This window comes from Nipponia nippon, unplaced genomic scaffold (genome assembly GCF_047370975.1).
Source record: "Nipponia nippon isolate SJK-2023a ecotype South Korea unplaced genomic scaffold, ASM4737097v1 scaffold_7, whole genome shotgun sequence".
Taxonomy (NCBI): domain Eukaryota; kingdom Metazoa; phylum Chordata; class Aves; order Pelecaniformes; family Threskiornithidae; genus Nipponia; species Nipponia nippon.
The window spans coordinates 48,652,390-48,676,846 of NW_028262391.1; the positions used below are offsets into that span (position 1 = coordinate 48,652,390).

Genomic DNA, 24,457 nt, shown 5'->3' on the forward strand with positions numbered 1-24,457 from the left:
TGAGGAAAAGCTTAATAATGCCACCTACCTGCCATTCTCTTTTTGAATGATGGAAAAAAACTTGTGTAAAACTGAGGCATATATCTGAATATCTGGAATAAGTAATGTAAAATGTGAAAAATGTAAAATTACAGTGCAGAACATTCAGTTTATATTAAAGATAAGGAAAATATGAGGGCACGTTAAACTTGGGGCCAGGCTGTGGGGTTTTTGTTACCCACTAGTATTCATATTATAAGAATCCACACCAGCCTTATGCCCTCACAGTCTCTTTCTCCGGGCAAATATGCATGTGCAAGTTAGGGCGATGTATAAAAGATAATGTTTCAGAATCTGGCAAGCTGAAGTGAAACAATGTGACTCTGCACCTTTGTATGATCCATAAAGATTTTTGACTAAGGTAGTGTTTGCCCACGTGAAAAAATCCCCATAACTGTAGACATCGTGGAATCCATCTGTAAAGCTGTTCTCAATGTGTTTGTTCAAGTAGTAGGAATTGGGATCTCTCTGCCCATAGGCGACCAGTAACAGCATCCATAAAAACCCCAGATAGGCTGGAAAAAACAAGAAGAGACAGCACTCATGAGCTCAGAATTAACACTGCTGTTCAAAATAGATTGCATGAATGATTACTGCTGTCATCACTTATTAGGTTAAGGAGATGCTTTGCTAGACTCTGACTGACCAGTGCTAATGAATTTACACAAGCTACTTGAACGTGCTGCAGTTTCAGCATATCACATTTGGAATACAAGTAGCAGTCGAGAAAACAAGTGGGAAGGCTGGCTGAACACCAGTAGTAATGACAGCTCTAAATAAAATGAGTAGTCTAACTTTGTTCCAAGTGAAGTTGAGGTAATTTTTTCCATTGTTTTTAGAGGAAATAAAACTGGGGTATAAATCATTATCTATAGATACTGTCTGCTTTTAGAAAGGTGGCCTCCATCTGCTCTTTTGATTTCAACTTCATTTAATTGTTGACCTCCTCCTTCTACCCTTTCTAACTTTTCTTTAACCTCTCATGTGTCTGTAATGTGTTTCTTTTTACAATAAAATCAAGCCTTAGCCACACTTTTATCTCCAGCTAACATTCCCACCTCCTTTCAGCTCCAGCTGCCACTGAACAGCCTGTCTCTACAGCGTAATGGCTGGCAGAAAGCTAAAGATATGCCAAAACTTTTTCACCCAAGAGAACAATATTTTCACTGATGTAAAAATACTGAAGAATGCTACTGAATAAAACAAGATAATCTACATATGGATAATACCCAAGATTTCTCTGATGAGGGCAAATGCTTTCTGCTCCTTCATGCAGCTGATTTTCATTTTCTCCACATCAGCTGCAGGAGGTGGCCGGTAAATATTGCTTCTGCTGTCCCTTCGGGCTCCAAAGAGAGGGTTTGAATCACCTGTGAGTGAGAGCAGTAAACCCTGGAATTAGTCAGCAGATCATCTATGCCCTGCTTTTTGTTTCTTTGGACATTATAAAGAAACATTTCTATTTAATGCTTTCCCTTAGGAAGACAGCGGATGTGATTTTAACAATTAGTATAGTGGGACAAACAGTGGGGAGGGAAGTTGCTCACAAACACGGTGTATTAGGTGTGGGCCCGGGTATAGTCCAGGTGTCTCTCTCTAGGCTGAGCATCTCAGAAGGTGATGTGTTCAGAGCCTGAGACTGATCAGGGAGGAGGCTGTTGATCAGGATTCTTTGCTGTGCCCTAGGGCTCCTGTCTGCTGCTGTCAGCATTTTTTTAGACACAATTGTGATTGATTGCAGAAGCCACTATTTGGTTTATGGGAGTAATACAAATAATTGTGGTTGTGGAAAACTATGTATACTGAGGACTTTCATATCATAAGACTTAAATAAGGTGGGAAATTTCCTTGAGAGAGGACTTGAGTTTTAGGTATGCTTGTCAGATAAAGATCTACCAATCTAGTTGAAGAGTGCATTTTGCACTGGGTCATGTGTTTATTTGCACGAGGTTGTGGAATAGTTACAGGTTTTGTTGCAAGCCATGCCATGACACAGAGCTAAAACAAGCCTCCTTGTATATCTGATTTTTCTTATATCTGATGTGAAAGCTAAAATACTTAAGCATGGTTAATGCATATTAATAGCACTAATTCATTAATTTTGATTATAATGGCTTCAGTCAGTTTGCCACATTTTATTGTTTTCTTTTCTAGATGTTCCTTGAATGTTGACAGACTGAAAAGTAACTGGCTATCCACTTGTACAATTCTTGATCTACTATGAATCCATATAGGAGAATACTTTTTTCCCTGACATAGGCAAGCCAGGGATGGAGGGAAGGAAGATATCAAATATAAGTATCCTGGCAGCAAGTAGATCCTCCAGTAACAGAGGCAATCTTACAACAGGGCTAGGGGAGATTGTACACCTATTTATATTTGCAGGGGTAAAAATATACGGAAAAAGATAAACAAGGAAGTATTATTCTTTTCATCCAGACTTCTTCTCTTTTATCTTTTTGACCTTGTGGTCTCTTTCATTAAATGTTCTACAAGATTTATCCAACCTAAACATACACCGGTCTTTATATTTTCTCCAACTGGCACAAAATCAGTTATTTAGGTTTGTTTCCGCTTCCACCTTGATCTTGGGAATGCTAATGGGTAGGCACATAGTCGCAGCACCTGTGGATTTAGTGATTTCTGCTAACCTTGTCAGCTAAGATTCAGGTTTATAAAGACAACCAGGGAAGTTCTCAGTTGAGCTGAGTCACATATTTGTGCATAAAGCATTCCAAAAGCTTGGAGAACGCTTCACGTTCTTTAATAATTTCTCACTTTACAGACGGTTACCTGGTGCAGATAAAGGCCCCTCAATAGCTGTGTTTTCTTCATCCTCATGTTCCACCCTCTTCAGAACCAGAGCAAAAAAAGCAGCAAATCCCAGCACCTGGAAAGAATTAGCTACAGACTCACCATATGCCCATTTCATATAAAGAAGCTCGGGCTTTGACCTGGATCCCTTTGGATCCAGGGACTGCAGGAGAACAACTGTGCTTTGGCTTTGTTGAACTCACGCAGCTGAAGCTCCTAAACAAGAGAACAGTGCACAGTGCTGGGGTCGATCCAGCTAAACTGATTTTGCCATATGACGCATCTTCCCTGGTCAGAAACCTCATCACCTATTAAACTCTGACAAAACAAGGGAGATGAAACTAATGGAGCTAATGTCAACAAAAGACCACAGAACTCTGTAAACCGCCTGCTAGCTCTTGTTTTAAGGGCAAAGACTTCTCATTTTACATGCCAAATCCTGTGGTTCTTTAGAATGCATTGGAGTGTCTTCCTGAAATCATAGTAGAATGAGTTCATATTGGCCAGTGGTTGTATTTCCGAGGATCTCACCTTTAAGGGCTGTGTGATGAAAAGACTTTCCAAGAAGGAGATGGCCATGGAGATCAGCCACTTGATGGAGTTCTCCTTGCCATAATGCAGCCCATAGAGCATGGTAAAGAACCCAGATACACCACTGGTGGCTGCAACAAGGAACCAAGCAATGAACACAAACCACCAGGGCAGTCCTTTGGAAGAAGAACTTTTCTTGCTGTCACCAGAGAAACTTGGAGTAAGAGACCACCTTGAGAGTCAACCAGAAGAGAAAAAATCAGTCTGCAGTGGAACAGAAGCCAAAATCACAGTCTTCGGGTTCAGTGGGGATAGGCAACATCTTATGATTTAAAATCTCAATCAAAATATTCTAAATTCTTTTAACTAACGCAATTATATAGGGTATATGGATAGCAAAAAGTACAGTGAGCAAAAATATGAGGAAGTGTGCAGAGATCAGTTAAAATCAAAACAAATATGATGGACTTATTTACTCCTCAGTTCATGCATAATTGAACCTCCAGTAGACATATTGACAAATAAAACCATGAGTGCATTTTAGCTGCTGGTTACATCTCTTGTGATCACCATAAAGGCCAGAGAGATAATTAGTGGAATTGTTTTCAGTACTTCCAACTTAATTATATTTCACTGAAATATTTTTGTTTGCTTATTAATTTTGCTTGATCCATCCGTTCTAAGAGATGTCTGAGACTTTGGAGCTCAGTGATTATCTTAGCCCTTTACTATCATGTGGCATTGTATTGCGACATTCAGTTTTGGAGGCAAAAATGACAAAGAGCGATGATCTGTCATTATAGGTTTTGTGTGCAGTTTGCAGTGCATTGCAATTTCTTTGTTGGTCCTACAATAATCTAATAGTAAAACATGTTTCTACAGCTATAATAATGGTTATCTAGCACATATTAAGCAGTAATTATTTGGGCTCCATCATGCTGACCAGTTTTGAATTCACGGCCTGAATTTACTTATATTGAGAACGAGATGAGAACTAGGTTACCTCTCACTGATGGGTGCTGATGAGCAGATGCGGTTCTCCAAGAGGTTCTTCATGTGCTGAACCTGACGAACAGCTTGTGTGTAACTCTGAGGCATCTGAAATCTATGGGGCCCCAGTAATTCCAGCTCCATCTCTACACGCTGGAGTTGCATGTACAAGCAGCGATTGTAATCACTGTATTTCAGTCGCTCACATATTCCCTTCTCTGGAGTTGGGTTTCTTGTTTTTTCTGCAGGTAAAGAATTATTTAATTTTTTTAAAAGAAAATCAGCATAGCTATCCCTAGATTAAAATACTGTTCAGTACAAAACTTAGCAGAACTGGAGCTCAAGCTTATGAATGTGACAAAGTGAAAAGTAACATTGGAAGGGACATGTAAAAGCAACTTTAGTACTAGAGCTTTAATGCTTTTCTGCTGGAATGGGCTGGAATTTTTGCCAGGAGGCAACTTAGTAAGACAGAGGTCCTAAAACCTTAATAGAGAAGTCAGATAAGATCAAGTGCTAATTTGTTCATAGTTTACCTGTGCAATTAGTAGCTTGGTACACTCATTGGAAAAGCCAAATGCAAGTCTTAATGAAATCAGTGGGATTGTTTACTCATATGTTATTGTTTAATTGAAAAGAAATGAATGCCTAAGTTAAGAGTCAGACTGAAAGGAACAAAAGCACCAGGCCAAGAAAACATGGGAAATTTTGTCTGAACATAAGGAAAAACTTCTGTATTGGGAGGGTGGTTGGACACTGGAACAGGTTGCTCAGAGAATTTGCAGAGTCTCCATCCTTGGAGATATTCAGCATCCAACTGGACATGATCCTGGGCAACCTGCTCCAGCTGACCCTGCTCTGAGCAGGGTGGTGGACTAGACAATCTCCAGAGATCCCTTCCAACCTCAGCTGTTCTGTGATTCTGTAATTGCCTTTGAGTCAGAATGTAAGAAGAGCTTGGGTCATCACATCCAGTGTTACCATCATTTTCACTACAAAGGTTTCGGTAGGCATGTCCATTATGTTGTTTACCTTGTATATCCATAGCACCTAATGTGACAATTATAGGGTCTTCGTTCTTTTTGCTCTCATCATAAAACTCTTGCCCAGCTCTGTTCTGCTGGCAGATGATGTCTTCAACCAGTGCCAAAAGTGTGTTGATGTTAGTTGATTTCCCAAGATCTGATACTGAAGTGAGAGATGGAGTCTTCAGGACTTTAAAGAGTGAGTTGGCAATTCTTCTTATATCCTAGAAAAGACAGCAGCAACACAGCAGTGACTCTGGCTGCACTGACTTAAGCTGATGTGATCTGAAGGCACTGCTGGCTGGGAGCTGCACCAATTGCTAAAATCTCCAGAATGGATAACGATAGCACATCTTACAGCGCTGCGTGCGACAGGCAGATGTCAGTGAGTTTGGCGAGACAGTTTTCAGGATTCAAAAATGCAGCTTACCTGCCTGAGGATCTAAGCTGAGACAGACGGGGTCTATGATACCTTTTATCTTCACTGACTTGCTTAATGTTTGCTTTAACCCTCGAACACAGTGATTTTGGTCGCACATAATAATTGTGCGAGGGCTGGGATGTACATAGGCAGATCTTAATGAAGTTGGGGATTCCATGTAGATGGGTAAATGAGTGCTTTGCACCAGTGCACAATTGGCTTTTTGCTTCAGACAAGCTGAAGGGCATCTGACAGGGCAGATTGCTGCTGTTACGCTGAGGAGGTCGGTAGAGCATGGCAGCAGAGGGCAGTGCAGGACTCACTGGGGAGCAGCCTCAGGGACTTGCCTTTATCACAGCCTCTGGAGTGAGTGAGACAGCCTGGGTGACCTGTGGGGTGGGAGGTAGGCTTGGGGACACTCGACCATTCTTTCCTGGCTTCTTCTCTTTCCCCTGCATGGCTGGCCGGGGTCGTATGTTCCTGAAGATCTGCACGATGAGCAGGTTGATGGGGAACATGAGGAGGGAGCTCTCAAAGCCAATCATCACTTCTTGCCACGTGAACTCGATCTTACCTGTCAAGATCAGAGGGGAGGAGTAAAAATAACTCCAGGAACCATCAGATCGCTCTCCTGTGAAAAAGCCCATTTGTTCAACTGTCCTGCTGCTAGATTGTGCTGTCTCCCTCCCCAAGCAATGGTGAAGATTGTTACCCAAATCCATTTTCTGCTCAGCTGGATCCTTTGGCACTCCCCAGAACATGATGCTGGTCAGCATGGTGCAGAGAAGCAGTGAGAAGCAACATGACACGCGCTGGGCTCGTGTGAAGGAGCTTCGTGGGGAACGGCTGAAAACCGAGTACCAGATGTGCCCGTCCTGGAAACCCTTGGAGGTCTTCATGAAAAACAGATTGCTGGGAAGGAGGAGAGGGAAATCAAATGGATACTTAGAGAGGAAAGGGAAGAATAAAGCTGGAGTTCAGGGTCTTGACCTGTTCGTGCTTCTAGGCACTGTCAGAAGAAATAACTATGACAAATTACCAAATATCATGGCTTGATTTGCATGGAATGGTCATAGCTACTTATGTCCTTTCTGTCCAGCCACACCATGGAGGGAACGCTAATCATGAGCAGTTTCTGTATAAATTGTTAGGGAAATTACACATAAGAGAAGATGCTTGGGTTTCTGTAGGTCTTGTCAGGCTATCCTTTAACACTAGTATTTCCACTGTGGTATTACTGTTACAACGATTAGACTTACTTAAACATTCTTCCTCTTTTCCATGCTCAGAGCCCTTTGAGGCCAACGGAAAGACCTCCCTTGTTTTCATTTTTGTCTAGGGGTTTTATCTTTTTTTTGCATACTTCCTTTTCTAGACTGATTGCTATAGAGAGTAAAAAAGTCCACAAAATAGAAGGTACCTGAACTGCTTCATGTCCTGTTCAGTAGCTACTGGGAACACTTTATCTAGGACACATTCTCCAATATCAACAGCTAGCCAAGAGTTACAGAGGAAGTACCATTTCTGATCCCATGCCAGATCATGGACCATTACTCGATTCACATACCTGTCAGAAAAACATACAGGGCACATTCACATGTAACTGAGTGTTATGAAATTTAGGATTCGACAGGACTATGGAGGACAAACTCTGGCCTTCTCTATGGGGGACTATGGAGGACAAACTCCGGCTTCTTAGGTTGTGTCTAAACTGTAAGGCACAGAACACATCCCATCCTGTACTGGACACAGGATATGGGAAGCGCTCCTGGTCCTGCAGTTTAGATTATGATTTGATCTATTCCTCTGCAAAAATGAGAAACTAACAAACACTTCTTCCCATCCTGAATTGTAGAAAGGATAATTTTCAAGTGCTAGAAAAGGAAAACTGTTAGCATTATTAAAAATACTTCTGGATCTTTACTTCCCAGGATCTCCAGCTCTCCACTTACCAGGATGGACTGTCCCCTGAATTATCATGCCACAACCTAATACTCTGCAGTTCTCCAAGAGGGAAGAAGGTACAGAGTAGGAAAACATCCACTCCTCCACGTTCAAAGACTGGTGTATCAGGATCAGTTAGATGGTGTGGCTCACTCTCTCCTTCCAGTCCATAGAGGGTGAGAGTCACCTGGAGAATAAGATGGCAAAATGAAGACTAGCACATTTTGATCCTATGCGTGATTATTCCTCTGGCATACTCTGCCTGCTTTCATCAAATCCAAGGACTTTCTGGCTTAGACATTGCATTTGAGCCATCCTGTTTAATAGCCTCAGGGGCTCCATTATTCATCCAGTTCTCTAAATGAGTGCATAAACTGTCTTACCGCACAGTGCCATTGATACCTTGGAGGTTGTGGCTGCCCCGCGGCGGTGGCCTGTAAAAACTGTCACAAGATAAGGGTACTGAGCAAAGGGGTCATTGTCTTCCAGGACTGTGATTTTCACCTGCAGAGTGACACAATACAAGCAGTCTGTTACCTGTTCTGTACCTATGGATTCCTTAAAGCTGTGGATAGGAATTTATCATCTTGTGAACGATGCACATACTTACCAGTAAACAGAGAGTTACAGGGAAGGGAGTAGGATTGGTTGAAGACTTCCTATTAAAACAGGCTAGGCAAAGTGGGAATTGGCCTAAATACTTTCAGTCTTTATTAGCTGAAGACTTACTTTGGCATCATCCTGGATGTCTTTCCTTCGAGCCCAAATAACTACAAGCACATATATCAGAAAGATGCATCCTACAGTTGTCACCACCACAGGGTTGTCCACAAATGTACCAAATAGCTGTGCAGTTTTGCTAACATCTATGGCATTGGGTATGATGAAGAAGGAGCTCCCAAAGAAGGTCAGATGGTTGCAGAGGCACTGTGTGCCTCTAGGATTTGTTTTTGGTCCTACCTGAAAACCAGAAAAATTTCCTAATAAAACATTTGGCTTCAAAGTATTAGATAGCTTACCAAGCAAATGAAAAGACAGCGCTGAGACTGGTAAGCTAGTGTGGAGAGCTGCTATACAGAAAAGAATTGTTCAAGTTCCAATAAGGAATATTAATTCTAATGTCTAGCCAGCAACAGGCATTATAATATAATACAGCCTTGTCAGAATGATTCCATTTCTTCTTATATAGAAGCTCATCCCAAGAAATTGAAATGGAAATGTAATTTGAAGCTTAGTCCGGTATGACTAAACTTGAGTTTCTTAAAACATCTCAGAATTATCTTGTTTTATGGTGTGAGTTCAATGCTATCATTTTACTACAAGATAGTGGTTATAAGGGCTAGCTTTGAAGTATATAATATAAACATTGCTTTGTTTCTCTCTACTTACACGACATCCGTAGCTGTTCCAGTTCCCCTGGTGCTCATCCCAAAATACACAGCGGGATGCGAAGCAAGTGACAGCTATCGTTAGCCTGTCATAGACTGTGGAATCCATTCCCATGTCTTGTAAAACCATGAAAAAGTAGGTTCCCTCTCCAAAAAGGAGTTCTTCTGGGCTAAGAACCCAGGTGTTTGTCTCACCTTGAAGATAAATATTTTAGTTTCAGTGTATACATAGAAATGCTAATTCAGAAGTACATAGCTGTATTGCATATAATCAAATAAGCAAACTGAAGAAACATGAAATCATGGTATGAAATCATTCTTAGCAACTCACTGTTCAAAGCATCCCACTCTTTGCTCCTGTTAGTGAACACTGTGTACTAGAGATTGGAACCCTGAAGCATGACAAATTGAAACTCGGGAGATTTCTTTCCAGTTAGACGGCTGAACTGATGGTCAAGGCTCATCCTGCAAATACGCAGGTGCTGTAAAGCTGTGGATGAGCACTCCCCAGACTGACTGCCCTGAACTTGCTATGGGTGGGGAAAGCCTTTTGCTTACATAAGCCCAGAATGCGCAAGTTCGTGGGTCACTAACAAGTTGTCTTACCTCCAGCAGTTTTCCTACAGAACAGATGATTTTTCATATCATAGTTAGTTTCATTTGGACGATAACCGTACCCTAAGTAAAGTATTAGTGGAATGTCATGTTCAGATTCCAGGTGGATCACTATAGATGTGTTTTCTGAGGTGACATTGACTTGGAAAGTGCTAAAATTGCCCAGATTCAGCAGAATCTTATCTTCCTGAGTTGCTGAAAGCCTTGGTAACATTATCTGTTTTTAAACGGAAAGACATGGCTTTAAATACAGCAAAGCACCTTGCTTTTATTATCTATAAGCACAATATAGCCACATGCTAGATAATCTTTTTTCATAACATAGGGAAAGCATGGCCAGTAAAAATATTGGCATCATAGTAATGTTATTGATACTGTCAGCTAACCTCCGAAAAGTTCATTTGAAACCTATGTAAACTCATCACAAAGTCTGTGATCCTTGGTGCATTTCTGAACGAAGAGCTGAGATTCTAACTGAAGCACTGGCTACCTGAAGTGCAGGTATGAGCGATTTAGATGTCAGCTTATACATGGGCTAGGAAGCCCAAACAGTAGTAATACGAACATACAGGTTTTGGATGATGAAATCAGACATTACGTTGTGTTTCGGGATGACTGTAATCTGGAGTCTTTTTCCACAACCATTAGCATTCTCACATCCATTTAAATGAAGATTAAGATACCTCTTTTTTAAGAAAAGACAGATATGATTGTTATTTCATTCTTCACATGATACAAATCCCTCCATCACAAATGCAGACACCATGATCCCACTACATAACATAATGAAAACTACCACCATTTGCAGTCACCTCAGAAGATGATGTTCAAATGACAAATGACAGTTCATTAATAGAGGAAGAAAAAATGGAAAAAGAGGGAGAGGGATAGAAAATAGTGGGTTTACCTCAATGTTTTCTATGAGATTGCTGACTGGTATGATCGACCCATCCAGACCAGTGAGACTTAGACCTCCCACTGTTCCACTGATGTCAAAACTGGTGTCACTGGAGAAAAAGGGATTCACGGCAAAGCTCACCATCTATTAGCAAGACATTATCAATCAGTTTTGAGCTATTGTCAATATTTAATTACATTCACACTCTAAATTGCTGAATAGTGAAAGCTTGAGCTCAGACCCAAACAGTGCTCGACTTGAAAGAAGCCTGCATCCAGATTTAAATAAGAAAGTTGCCTTATCTCTAAGGTGGGTCAAACACAAACCTTGAAAGTGATTTTGATTCTGAAATGCAATATGTGTACAACAACGTTTATTGTTTCCACTCATTGTAACCCTTTTTCTTTTTAGACACCAGATATCAAAATGCAATTGCATAAGCCTCTTTCAAAGTAACTCCACCAAAGCTAGGCTGTGGCACCCCCCTTGGAATTAGGAACAGAAGTCTATTTCTACTATGATAGCAGTGCACTGAAGAGTATGTCTGAGGTGTCAGTCCAATGAGAGGATTCAGAAGCCTTTGCTAACGCGCAGGTAAGACAATGGATGTGTTTCCACTGTTTTCAGTGGGCTCTGGACATTTTTTGGCAAAGCTGGAAAAGACACAATGAAAAAAACAATATATATTGTGCAGTTATTGTAGGGGTTTCCTGAGAGTATCGAATCAACCAGAGAGGCCTTTAGAAAATTTATTATAAGAATATGACAATAATATGGAATCTATTGTTCTGAGGGAAAAAACACCATATCCTAATTCAGATGAGGGATGTGTTACCATCAGGACATTCACAGGCCTTTTGTCTCCTGCAGGATCTGAGTGCCTCAAACTCATTTATTTCTAGCTGGAATGAAACAGGACTGCTGCAGGTTAGTTTTAATGGTGATATGGACTCTGAGCTGTTGCATCCTCCTCAGAGCATTAGGTGTAAACAAACAGCAAATAGATTTATAGGTATTGATTCATTCCGTTGCCTTCTCTAGCCATGCAAGTATGAATCAGAAGTGTATGTGAGGGGCTGATGGGATGGGGAATTTAAGCTTTCAGTCCTCCTTAGCTTGCTGAACCAACCTCATGCAATTAAGATAAGTGAAGGCTTCTTTTAACAAAAATATTTCAAATTATTTTCTTGGCGTGACAGGAGGGATGACTTGTGTGCTTGTGTATTCATTGTAAAAGGAGAAAAGATTCTAAAACCACTAGACCAAGAATGTAAGTTGTATATCAGATTGCATCAGATAAAAGCTGTTTACTTGCCCTTATGTCCACTGTTTCATCATCAACTCCTGAAACACTGAGAGAGGAAGCAGGTGGGAGAGTAAAGCTGGCAGAGCTGGAATTGGAGATATTAATGGATGTGCCATCCATGTTTTCTGTTTGTAATCTGTCCAGTTAGGGTCGGACACAAGCAGATCAGAATAAAAGAGAAATAGGAAAAAAAACCCAACAAACAGAAAAAAACATCAATAGCATGGACTTCATATCTAGAGAAAAAACTTTCTCACTTCACAAGTATAACTTAGCTGGAAAACTATTTCTAACTCTGCCACTAAACTTGTAAACTGTGTACATTATCTGTTCCTGACGTAGTACTCCACACAACACTACCATAGAATCATCAAAAAAGGGGTGCAATTGGTGTATCTGGATAGGAAGTTGTACCCAACGAGGTGTACTTATGTGAAAGACGTACCTGGTTTCTGTGTGAATGTGTTCTTGATTTGAATGCACAGTTAAATGTGGATGAAAACCAGGCTCTCGGGGAACAATTTAGGGATGATTATAGGGAACGGAGAATGCTCATGAGGCTCCTCATGGTTATATTTGCTTCTGCCAAGCTGGTTACAATTCTATATAATATGTCTTTATTGGCTACTTGGAAAAGAAAAAAATCCCTCAACTGGCATGAAATGAGTTTTCCACCTAATTTCAAAGGTAAGCAGCTACTGCCTTATCCAGAAAATAGGAGTAAATTCTCCGTTGGTCAAAGAAGACACAGCATGAGAATTTCTAAAGTGGCTTTATTGAAGCTAATTGGAGTCCAAGCTGTTCTTACTATCAGTTAGTAATGACAGCCTCATTGCACCGTTGAAGTTGTCATTATGCTACAGTATTTAGTTTGGTGGTTCCATTTAAGGACAATGTAATGAATATTTGGGGCAAATTTGATTAACTATCAGGAGCCTAGCTGGGAGACACTGTCACTTTTACCTGTGTATATACATTGTGGCGGAAGGAGCGGTAAGGACCGTTGGTTCATCATCTGGTTCTTTCCCAAAGAGAAGGGCACTCTGTAGATTTTCAACTGTATTCAGGAGCTGGTGCGACACTGAACTCTGGAAAAGGATTAGAGGAGGAAACTTGCAACAAAGCTCCTCATAATCATTAAGGTGCACATTAATTGGCGTTACTTCCTTTTAGGAACAATACTAGTTTTCAGTGTCTTATAAAGCTGGCAAACTTGGTGATGTGCTTCTGAATCTCAGAGAAAGTTATTCTAATCAGCAATTCAATTTCTGTGATTCTCATTAAAACATTGCAGACAGGAAATAAATATATCTTACAGCTTTTACTTTTGTATTCTATTGAAGCACTACAAACATGACATCAATTTAATGCAATATGTTCCTGCACTTCTGTACGTTAATGCCCTTTAGCTGCACACTTTAGTTACTTGCAAAAGCAAGACCTAATTACATATTAATTGTGTGTTATTAGTGTGCTATCTTGGGGGAGTTCGAACAGTTCATAACCTTTTCTCTCAGGTTAGATTTATTTCATGCCCTATTCCCTTGCGGTGATGAAAGTTAAAGTATGTTCAGCCCAGGAAGCACACAAAGGCAACTGTGACAATTCACATATGGATAGGAAAGGGTAGGACAAAATAAACACGTTGCATAATTCTGAACAGAAAATCAGAGTGGGCTTTCTGAAAAAGTATAAGCAGCAACCAGAGCTGATTCCAGCTTTGAAGTAGTGGAGCCAATCAGGAATATTGAATACATGTGGCTTCCTTGAATTACGGGGCAAAAGGAGGGGACAGAATCAGATCCGAAAAAAATCTCTGCGTGCTTGTCATCCATTAGAGGTTGCACGCTGATGCTGTGTTCTCCAGTGCTCTGTCCTGTTCAGCTTTAAATGTAACAAATCTTAAGAGGCTTCTATCATCTTCATTAGCAGACCATTCAGTCTAACAGGTCTAACTGGAGAGAAGTTTCCGTTGATATTCGAGTCCATCGCAGTGTCACAATGAACCCTACCCAGTGCCAATTTAAAAATATGAGAGGCAGCAGAACTCTTAAAAACCTTCCAAAGCAAGCAGATGTTCACACACAGTCCACTGCAAACTGGACCAAACCAAAGTTACCTGTTCTGCCTCTGGCACTGAAGTGTTCGTAGCTCTGATTTCTACAGAAGCTTTAAGGACATTGCTCACTGCATTAAATAGATAGTTGGCTGCATCTTTTAACTTCTGATCATCTCTGCTGTCCTCTGTGTTTACAGTGAGCAAGGAAGCACTGACATCTTTTAGAGTGTTGCTAGCTTCCACCTGCATGGGAGGCAAGGGGAAAAGTTTATGTGTGTTGGTACTACAAATGACAGAAGTGACACTTGTGTCATTTACTGAATATTGCAACATGAGTAATCTCATGGGACTACTTGTGGCTAACGCTGTTTTTACGATAATTATTTGTGCTGGGGTAATACCTCAAACACCAATAAAGACGACAGACTAGATGATGGTATACTAACATGTAATACAGGCCTGAAAAATGCAGCCTGTTTCTACAGATTTAATCCGTAAAAAAGATGAATAACATCTGAAGGAAGCTTGTCTGTCAAACACTGGGCAAGGATACAGTTTAGATGTACAGTAATGTAGTAAACCAGGTTAGACCTTGGGTGGTGTGTCCAAAAATTACCACCGTATTGTCAAGCACACGTGCATGTCAATCTTAGTTTCCACAAACCCTATTGGATTACCACGAAGTAATACCTTTGGCCTTGTGCTGTGCTAAGTGCCAAAGGAGAATGAGTTTTACAACTTTTATTTTGTGCCCAAATGCAGCCAGTGATTGCTTTGTGATTGTGAAAGCACTGGCCAGCTTTTAGCCCAGGCTGGTGAGGCAGCCAAGCAAATTCATTGCAAGCTTGGACGTATCCATTCCCGCAGTCTGCAAACGTTTAGCAGCCTTACTGTAGGGTGAGTGCTGAATCTGAGCTATCTTCTTGTCTTGCCAAAGTTAACCACGTACTAATGAAATGCTCCCAAGCCATTGTCTGGCTGCAACTGTATAATACATCAGAAATCAGAACAGCTCTTTTTATTGCCAGCGTATTTGGGAAACTTCCCCAGTGACAGTTTGTTCTGTCCTCCCATGTGCTCACTCCTTATGCATAAATAGCATCACCTACTAATAATGTCATGTTGCCAGATAAGATTCAAGAAATACTTTTGTGAGGCCAATCTGAACATTCGTGCTCAGTTCCACTGGGTGCTGTCATGTTCCTGCCTCACTGACAGGTTGCCTGCATGCATTTTGTGACAGCGCATGGATGAGGACCAATGGATCTGGACGATTCTAGAAACACCCTCCTGGGCCGTTTTTTTCAGGATTCTAAGAGTACTTTACAACATAAAGTATACATCCTAATATGTCTGACTGAAAGTTAAAGTTTCCATCTTAAAGATATATCATAAAATGTAGCTGGCCAGCTGGTCATAGCCTGGATTGTAGTGGTTGCTGAGACATTGTCTGTGAGTCAAAATTCATTTACTCTAAACAGCAAAATGTATTCCCTTCTGGTCAAAATACACATGCTGGTACAGTTGACAAAATGGGTAAAGAACAGATAACTGTAAGGCACCAAAACTCTTCCAAGGTCAGTGGGGTGCAAGAGAGTCTGTACTGTTAGCATGAGGAGACAGAAGATGAGTTGCTTCTTACCTGTGCTGAGACAGACAGCTCTTCACTTCTGTAAGTGATTTCTTTCAATACTTCTGACATCTTAAGAGCAGTCTGCACTGATGTTACGTTCACAGCAGAGAGAGTTGTCAGCATCAGCCCTCGGAGCTTGGGATGAAAAGGGATAATTAGGCAAAGGAGTAAGATGCTAATTAGGACTGTGCAAGTAGTGCTGTATATTGACAGTCAGGCTTCCTGTAAATTATGTGGTAGAGTAAGACTCCACAACAAGGATCATTTGAACTGATATTAGGTCTACTGACAAGATGCCACTTGCCTTAGTAACTGTATAATCACGAGTTTTATGATACCTTCCAACACAGAGAATTTATACGCTTAACATCCATTAATAGCAAGAAGAGTTACTTGTGAGAATTTGTACTAATGTATGTGAATTACTGTATAAATGCCACTTCCAGAGAAAGCAGAGCCATGTGCGATTGATGTTACTCAAATAATGAATCATAATTGAAGGATACATTGCATTTCTCTAGATCTTTTCATCTGAGGCACTCAAAGCACTGTACAAATATAAGCTTATAACTGAAACATAAGCTGGTAGCTGAAAGGAACAAACTAAAATTACCTGCCATCTAGTACTTTTTGGGAAAATTCGATAGGATATTTCTCCCGCAGGAGAGGCTATTTTATTGTTTTATTAATATTTAAATTGTTCGTGGAAAATCAGGTTGATTTTAAGTTTAAAAAGACCATCCAAATTAGTTTAAGTTAATGCAATAACAATTGAGAATGAATTCTTTTACTGATGAATGATAAAACAAATTATTTATGTGGGCAAATAGTGAAAAATAGCTGAAACCTGTGCCAAACACTTAAGACAGATACTAGAAACTTGAAACCTCCATTGATTTCAGGTGGTGATATATAAGCTTTTTATTACTTAAGACCTGTCAAAGAATATGAAGAGTCCATTATATTGCATTGTACTGCAAGAAAACAAGTGTCTGGTTGACCTCTTTTCGTGTGTCCATCTGTAAAGATATGTTAAAGCTTTCCTCTTGCATCTCCTGATTAAGGACTGATGTCACTGACTTATACAGCTGGAAAAGACTCATGCTGTTGTTCCCATCTTTTAGGATGGTGTTTGCCTTCTCAGATACAATATCCTGCAGGGTCAGGTTCCCATCGATCATATCTGTGTGTCCAACCTGGTGAAGAAATCAGACAGGCTCTTAACGTTGCTAACGCTGTTATAACTATCTTTGAAGTGCTTCCACCATCATCTTATTGACAGCCTAGCTAGAGTGGGACAGCAAACTTGGTGTTCCCCATTTTTAATGTTTTATTTTTTGTGGCCTGATAAGGATGTCCTTATTGGGACACTGGGGCAGAAGCAGGAGTTTTCTGGGGCCTACACAGAGTAACTCCAGACTCACAAAATACAGCTTATGCTGCCCAATGTCCAAATAGATCATCTTTTAAACTTCTGTCCTAGAGAAAGAACAGTGGAAGATTCTTTTGACTACCTTGAGTCCAGAGAATAGTCTCTTTTACATAGGAAAATGGTGATTATAGCACATTCAGATGGAAGTAGTAAGTATAAAATGGGAAGAAGCTCCAAAAGTGAATCACAGATTAGGTATCAACTTGAGAGATCTTGAAATAAAGTAATTCTACTGTGTACCTTCACTGAAGCATTAGTTTGAACCGTATCACCATAGTTGTTGCTAACAGTGATTGTCATATGTAAAACAAAATTATTTTCCTCTTCTCCAAGTGGTAAATAAACTGGAAAGAGTTCAGGATCCGGGCCACAGTGCAGGAGAGAATCTGAAATAGGAAAGAGGGGGTCACCTACCAGACACCATGCAGACACCTCCTGTTCTCTAAGAACAGGACTCTGGGCTTGCTCTGTGTAGGCCTGATTGACTCAGTCTCCCTGGGGAGCAGAAGCAGGTTGTGCCTTTACTTTTGTCAGCAACAGTAACAGTGCTTGCTAGAACCACAGAGAACCAGTTAGCCAAACAGTTCGCCTCAGGACTTACTCGATTTCAGATAGAAGCAGTATGTGAGCTGCCTGTTATGACTGGATTGGCATGAATCCGCCAAGCAAGGAGCGCTGCAGGAGACTGTGAATGTGGTGAGCACTGATCCCTGCTTGGGAGACACGGCACAACTGGGGATCTCGGGCGGAGGCACGGTGCTGACGAGGTACGTTTCCTCCCCATAGCCACGCTGAGACATTGCTGGGAGCGGAGGGAGCAGAACATCAGCGATAATCGAGCCCCAGCAGCACTGATCTTCAGCCATTAATCTTGCCTACTCTACCAATGATGCTGTTTGTTCAGGCACCAGAAACATCAGGGTAGGCCTAATCAGAAATGAATCCCGCTACTGACTAAGCCATAAGAGGAAAAGAACTATTAAAACCATGGTAGTGTTTGCATTATAAAGCAAAGCTGTATTATTTGATCAAGCATTTAGCATAACTTCATTTCAAGATGAGCCTTAACAAAGTTATTAACAGCTTGGAGTAAGATAACTGAACTTGTTCTACTGTGCAACAGCCCAGATCAAACTTATCTCTTCATTATTTTAAAGAACCCACATACATATAAAGTAACAGCTCTCAACTTGTGGAATGATTTACCTTATTTGTCAGCGAGGCTATGCGTGTGTAACGTCAGTGGGATGTCATGATGGCAGAAACTATCTCAAAGGAGTCTGAAAAACCCTGCTTGCCCTTACCTGTTACTTTAATCTGAAAAGCTTCTCCCTGTATCTGCAAGAAGGAGCTGTTCATTTTCAACATGGATGTGTTGCTTTGAAGCAAATTCAAAGAGTTCTGCCGGAAACCAGTCAGGCCACAGGCTAGAGGGAGGGGTGTAGGCTGGAAAATCAGACAGAAAAGAAAACATGACAGTAGAGGCTCTTTGCTGTGATTTCTGTTGTGATTTCTCAGGAGCAGGGTGGCAGTTTGGTGCCCTTCGTTATAACCGCTCCCAAACCCAGCACCCCCGTGTCTCAGTCTTCACTATTATTTCCAAAGCATCCATTTGACAAAATATCACTCTGAGGCCACATGGCATTCCCTCAGGATGGATGCTTATTTTTGTGTGTGCAGTGTTTCTGACAAATCTGATGCTCTCACCTTCGTTTGGAATGCATTATCTAAATACCAGTTATAATATATGGCCTGGGAGTCCTTCTGTCCAGAGACACTCAAAACAACTTCATCACTAGCATTCACTGGCTTGCAGTTTGCCTCACACCTGTAAGGAATTAAGACGGTAGTTACAAGTAGTAATTGTGTGAGATGTCATAGTCCTTGATGTTGATTGTTTTACTCTCGTTTGATGAAAATCTGCAAAAGCCCTGCAATATGAGACAGGTGACACGACTCACAAATAGCGAAATACTTGATTTTAAAACAAGAGATTTAGGAACCTTCATCTCCATTTTCAACATGACAGAAGCCCAGAACCCACAAACTATTTACGTTGCAAAACTGATTCAGGCTCTCAAACGAAGCCTGCCTCTATTTAAGCTCCTGAATGATTATATTAATGATTATATATGATCATTGAAATGCCACTGCTCTTTAATGAGGCACTAGACTCTTGAAGAACAGATTTTTTTAAAGCAGTAATGTGTATCTGGGTGTCTAGTATGAATTTCAGACATATCTTATGGCTTTTATTCCCATTGTTTCAATGAGGTTTGCATATGGAAATCTCCAACATTGAATGGATGTACCGGGGTCAAAAACCCTAAATGGTTTTGGGAAGAATATTACTCAGTTTATAAGAGGATTATGTTCAGAAATGTGGATTGGAAAATGCAGCAAGACCCATTTTGTCTGTACTTCCTATGATGGTAAGGTATAAATAAATTTACATCAATAAGTACTTTATCACTTTATATCATTATTATTGAAAACTGTGGCCTCGCACTATGTTTGTGTAGTAATAATATTAACCAGTGAACACTGTGGTTTAAAATCAGACCTGATTTCTAGTTGCAGTTCTTGTTTTGCAGTCACATAGAGACATTGCTCGTCCTGCCTCTCTTCATTGCCGTGCTTTCGGACTGTAACCCTGACAGTCACTGCTGACTTTGGAGGAGGAAGGCAGGAAGGTGGGATTTGCACCTCAGTTTGGTTGGTTCGGATTATCTGTTGATGCACACATTCGTTCCACTCAGGCCAGCAAGCTCCTGCAAAACATTTCCTTTATAATTAGAACAGTCATAACGTCCCATGTCTCTTATAAAGGACTTCCCTGCCGTAGGTTTCAAAGAGCTTTATAGAGAAAACAAGTTTCCTGACCCCAATTTAAAGAGTGGGTAATCGGAGTTCAGAGTACAGACTGACTTCTTCAAAGCAATATATGAGGCCAGGGATAAATATGGGGACAGAACAAAGATGTCCTGAATCTCAATCCAGTTTTCAGCCATAAATGTTTTTGCATCATATTTGATGCTAATTATTGCTGTTTTATTGAGACATATGTACCTTGCAAATGCCTAACTAGGTAAGTCACTTGGGATTAGTTCTTGGCTATGAGAGTGAGGGCTTAGGACAGGCAGATCTTGAAAAATTGAAACCTAGGAGTAGCCATCTTTGGGAAAAGACGAAAACTGAGTACTATGCCATATTATATACCAGAATTAGTTCAGTGTTAAAACCAGGGTAAGGTAGAAGGACATTCTTCATGTACAGTGACTGGCAAACTTTAAAGCCAGAGAGTAAACTATCCGTTAGTCAGATTTTCACCACTTGATCTGACGTGACGGTGAGTTTGTCACTCATCAAATAGAAGTTGGTGGAAAAGTTGAGGAAATGCACATACCACAGGACCAGAGAAAACTGGAATTATTGTTGTTGTCCGGCCAGCCAAGCGTAACAGTTGTGAAAGGATCCACATGGCGACTGGGTTTAATATATATTTTGGGGTTTTTTTTGTGATCCTAAATAATAGGTAAATGTCTCAGTTAGGACAGGAGCATGTATAAACACATACATATCTTGCTTCTTTATAATGAAAAACATCCGAAAGTTTAGAACCCAAATCACTGTATGCAGATCTGTAGTTTAAATGATCTTTCCCTGATCAGTGATAGTATGGAAGTAGAAACTGTGGGAATAGAAGCAGATAGCACAGAGAAATTGTGTGGCAAAATACTCCCAAACTCCTAAGTCGCTTAGGTGCCCAGCTCCCATTTTCAAAACTAATGCAGGTGCTTAGGAAACTAATTCCCATTAATTTTTCACTTCTGGACCAAGACTTTTAACCCTTGGACGATCATTTGTCTTCTAGTACATCTTCTAGTACATTCCTTTTTTATCTGAATTGGATACATTATGGCTACAGATAAAGAGAAGGAGGAGGTAGCTGAATTTGTCTTTCTGTGCAACAAACTGTGATAAACTTAGTTTTGAATTAGATTTATATTCCTCTGATACAATATACTCTTACAGGCAATCTGTAAACCGTGATGCCTTCTTCTGAAGGAGCACATCTCCTATAGCAGACATCTGTCTGCTAGTGTTATAGGTAAAAACTAGACCTTTTAGATGATAACAAAACATTTTATCTGGCAATTTTATTATTTAAATTTGTGCAGCTGCTAGCAATTGGTGTATCATTAGTTTCTCAGTTTGCCATAAACTGGAAATTTCTTCTTTGCGAAGTAACTTAAACATTCTGATACAGAAGCAGGAAACACTTAGAAACAATATAAAAATATATTAAACTCTGCTTGAAGGATAGCACCTCAGAGAGGTTTCCACTAGTCAAGTAGATAATTTAAAAACTCATCTAAGCACATTTCAACTTCCAAAACTGAATCATTGTGAAAAGTTCATTTTCTCTAATCTTGTAATTTTTACTTGCAGGCTTTTACGAATTGTAGATTGAATGCCTGTAAACACATTCGTCTCAGAGACTTTTGGTGTAGATTTTATGTTAAACCATATGGGGCACAGAAAATCTAGTCCATAATCTAGTTTGCTATGAATACTTTTTTTCAATATCTTATGCAGCATTTTTACTGGTAAGAAAAATTTCTAAGCATTTCAATTTTAAAGAAAGATCCTTAAATAATACTTACATTTGTCTTTTGGGTATTTGTTTTGGACCTGCCTTCTTCCTTAGCAGAACCTGTTTAATACAAAAAAGAGCAGCATATTTTAGTGCTACCTGTGAAGCTTTCAGACATCCTCAGTGACTATGACTTAAATACAGAGGATTTGACTACCAACAGGGTGAAAGACAGGGCTATGAGAATCAGACTCTAGAACTGTGATAAACAGTCTAGTTACAATAGGTAAAACTGTAACAACAAGCTAGTCACATACAATAAAGAAGATCATCCTGATTCTTCAAACATAATGGCGTAAATCAAAATAAATTCACAGAAGATAATGGAGTTTCATCGGTGTACAAAGAGAAATTGAGGGAAAGCGCTGGAAGAGTCGCAATAGGATTAGTACTAAAGTCACTTTATTCCTGGTATAATCTGCTTTTGTAAATGTAAGGATGAGCCATCTACAAGCATTTACTGACAGCAATTTATGAGACTGCTGTGATGCAAATTTTTCCTGGTTTCAGAGGTATGCCCTGAGCCATAAACTTCACTAACTATTTCTAGCACAAATAGTAAATGTGCAATGTGTAACATATAAAGAGTGATGCTAATTTATGACTGCTTCAAAGCCTGGGTATCTGCCTTCATCAGGAAGAAGCCCCCACAAATGTTTTCAGCACTGTTGCTGGAAGGAAAGCGATTACTAGATGCAAACCATAAACACTCCATGAAATGCTCTGATTGCAAAAAGATGCGTGGTCAAAACCAGCACTGTCAGATTAATGCAATTACCTTCTTTATAAGAACTGTTTGCCAACACGGTGATGAACCCAAGATCCAGGCTCATGTTTGAGAAGGCATTCATGGCCACCACTTTCACTAGAAAAGTACCTAGAGAAGACAAATGGCCAGTTAAGAATAGCAGTGGGACCAGTTCCTCATGTTTGGGATAGAAAATCCAATTCATAAAGAAAATCCTGTTGTTTTCTGTTAAGAGCTCTGGGGTTTCTCTGATGAGTTGCCACTGCTGAAAGGCTTTTCAAGAAATGTTCTTCCCCTTTATCTCAGCTTTTTAATAACTCAGCTGCCTTTGTCCTAGCACTTGCAGTGCTATTCTGTGTCAGCTGGCTATGGTATTGCCACACAGGAAACTAGAGGTGAGCTAATACTGGCGTCCAAATGAGTTTAGGCATCTTGAGAGACCAGCTGTCTTGTTTGAAAATTTCTGCCTGAAGAGAAGGGATGTTCAAATGGGTATAGGGAGACCCAATAAAACTTTTAATATTGAATAATTTTAAAACATAAAATGAAATCATAATTAGCTTCTAGTGTTCCAGCTTTGGCATGGGATTTGAATAGTTCATTAGAGGAGGAAACTTTTTTATCTTCTGCCACTGAATTAACTCTTAAGGACAATCTCCCTAATCCCACATTTTAAAGGCTTTGATTTCTTAATAATAGAAAGAAAAAATTACTAAAAAGCTTATTCATAAGTCCGACAAAAACTACACGTTGGAGACCGACGCACAGAAAAGCTCCCCTTTTCTTTGTCATCTCTACTGAGAACTCCTCAGATTATTAATTACTGCAGTGAAAAATGCAGAGGAGTGTAAAATTGAGAAGTTATACATGTGAACAAACAGGAGGAAAACACTTTGTGATTCAGGAAAATGTCATCATTTGTACTTGAATCAGATAGTGTCGTGAAAAAATAAACCCTGGTTCACTGTGTCTTTTTTATTGCAAAACTCAGGTGAAGCCTTGCTTTCAGTCTCCGCGTGGAGAACCCAGTTGCCAATTCAATTTTTTTAGCTCACTTACAAGTCAGTTAGACCGTGCTGTTCATGCTGTTCATACTGTTCTGCAGACCAAGTTTGAGCAGCTGGAAAAGCTACCAAATTTAGCTGTACGTTGTTGTCCCCTATGCCAGGGTTCTGTGACTGTTTATGTGAACTCCGCTACTCAGCTGTGCGTGTCTGAGAAATACAGGAGATGTCAGCATGCTGTACCTTCAGACTGCACGGGAATGATGTAGGCTCGAGGTTCCCCATGAGGGCCGTCTTCTTTGTGAGAGTGAGTTTCATTAGATCCAATCACCTCAAACTTCAACTTATCTGGGGCACCATGAGACACAGAGACATTTATCTCCAAATTCTCCCCCAGCTGCAGCGTGTGAGAAGCTAATGCAGCCTGAAGACCAGATACTGGCTCAATTAAGTGAACAGCAATGCTCTCAGAGGTCTCCGATGCGGTTGTGTTGCTGGATGCTCGGATTTCCAGCTGATGTATCCCTGGGCCTAGCAGCTCTTGAGAGGCACTGTCGATTGTCAGATTGTGAGGGACAATTCCTTCCTTTGCACTGGATTCAGCGAGTGTCCTGTTATCTGCTAATATAATGTAGGTCACTCCGTTGCCTGCAAAAAGACAGTTCAAAATTTCTCACAGCTTGTGTAACAGGCCATCCAATTCTAGCCGCTTTGTGCAGCATTCAGGTATTTATAAAGGAGTCCTAAGAACACTGCAGCAATGCAGGCTCTTGTGCCCCTGTAGGCTCCCTATGGAAGTCTATCATCACATGTGTTTTCTGCTGGGAGTGTTAGGGCAATCAAGAGAATTCGAACATACACTGCTGAAGATGTTTTAAGCATATATGTGGATTCCAGGAACGTGAAGTGAAAACAAAATATACATCAGCAACTGTGACCGGCTCAGTGTGGAA

The 24,457-nt window shown here is 40.4% G+C and overlaps 2 protein-coding genes across 2 annotated transcripts in view; one reads left to right on the forward strand and one right to left on the reverse strand.

The window, feature by feature from the left end:
* The window catches only part of PKD1L3 (polycystin 1 like 3, transient receptor potential channel interacting), a 42,597-nt gene that overhangs the window by 9,946 nt on the left and 8,194 nt on the right, over positions 1–24,457 (reverse strand). The window contains exons 7-35 of the mRNA XM_087739933.1: positions 23,748–24,152; positions 22,531–22,773; positions 21,763–21,812; positions 20,502–20,619; positions 19,659–19,866; positions 18,803–18,923; positions 18,400–18,541; positions 17,697–17,897; positions 17,336–17,481; positions 16,665–16,859; positions 15,673–15,798; positions 14,091–14,273; positions 12,935–13,059; positions 11,981–12,107; positions 10,675–10,809; positions 9,759–9,984; positions 9,154–9,347; positions 8,494–8,724; positions 8,167–8,268; positions 7,773–7,951; positions 7,241–7,387; positions 6,533–6,732; positions 6,177–6,394; positions 5,407–5,623; positions 4,388–4,616; positions 3,385–3,583; positions 2,833–2,929; positions 1,269–1,409; positions 369–554 (exon numbers count right to left, since the gene is read on the reverse strand). Of these exons, the coding sequence (XP_087596059.1) occupies positions 369–554; positions 1,269–1,409; positions 2,833–2,929; positions 3,385–3,583; positions 4,388–4,616; positions 5,407–5,623; positions 6,177–6,394; positions 6,533–6,732; positions 7,241–7,387; positions 7,773–7,951; positions 8,167–8,268; positions 8,494–8,724; positions 9,154–9,347; positions 9,759–9,984; positions 10,675–10,809; positions 11,981–12,107; positions 12,935–13,059; positions 14,091–14,273; positions 15,673–15,798; positions 16,665–16,859; positions 17,336–17,481; positions 17,697–17,897; positions 18,400–18,541; positions 18,803–18,923; positions 19,659–19,866; positions 20,502–20,619; positions 21,763–21,812; positions 22,531–22,773; positions 23,748–24,152 (5,091 nt within the window). The remainder of the gene's footprint in view (positions 1–368; positions 555–1,268; positions 1,410–2,832; positions 2,930–3,384; positions 3,584–4,387; positions 4,617–5,406; positions 5,624–6,176; positions 6,395–6,532; positions 6,733–7,240; positions 7,388–7,772; positions 7,952–8,166; positions 8,269–8,493; positions 8,725–9,153; positions 9,348–9,758; positions 9,985–10,674; positions 10,810–11,980; positions 12,108–12,934; positions 13,060–14,090; positions 14,274–15,672; positions 15,799–16,664; positions 16,860–17,335; positions 17,482–17,696; positions 17,898–18,399; positions 18,542–18,802; positions 18,924–19,658; positions 19,867–20,501; positions 20,620–21,762; positions 21,813–22,530; positions 22,774–23,747; positions 24,153–24,457) is intronic.
* BCO1 (beta-carotene oxygenase 1) overlaps positions 1–24,457 on the forward strand; it is a 70,061-nt gene that overhangs the window by 8,680 nt on the left and 36,924 nt on the right. The window lies entirely within an intron of this gene.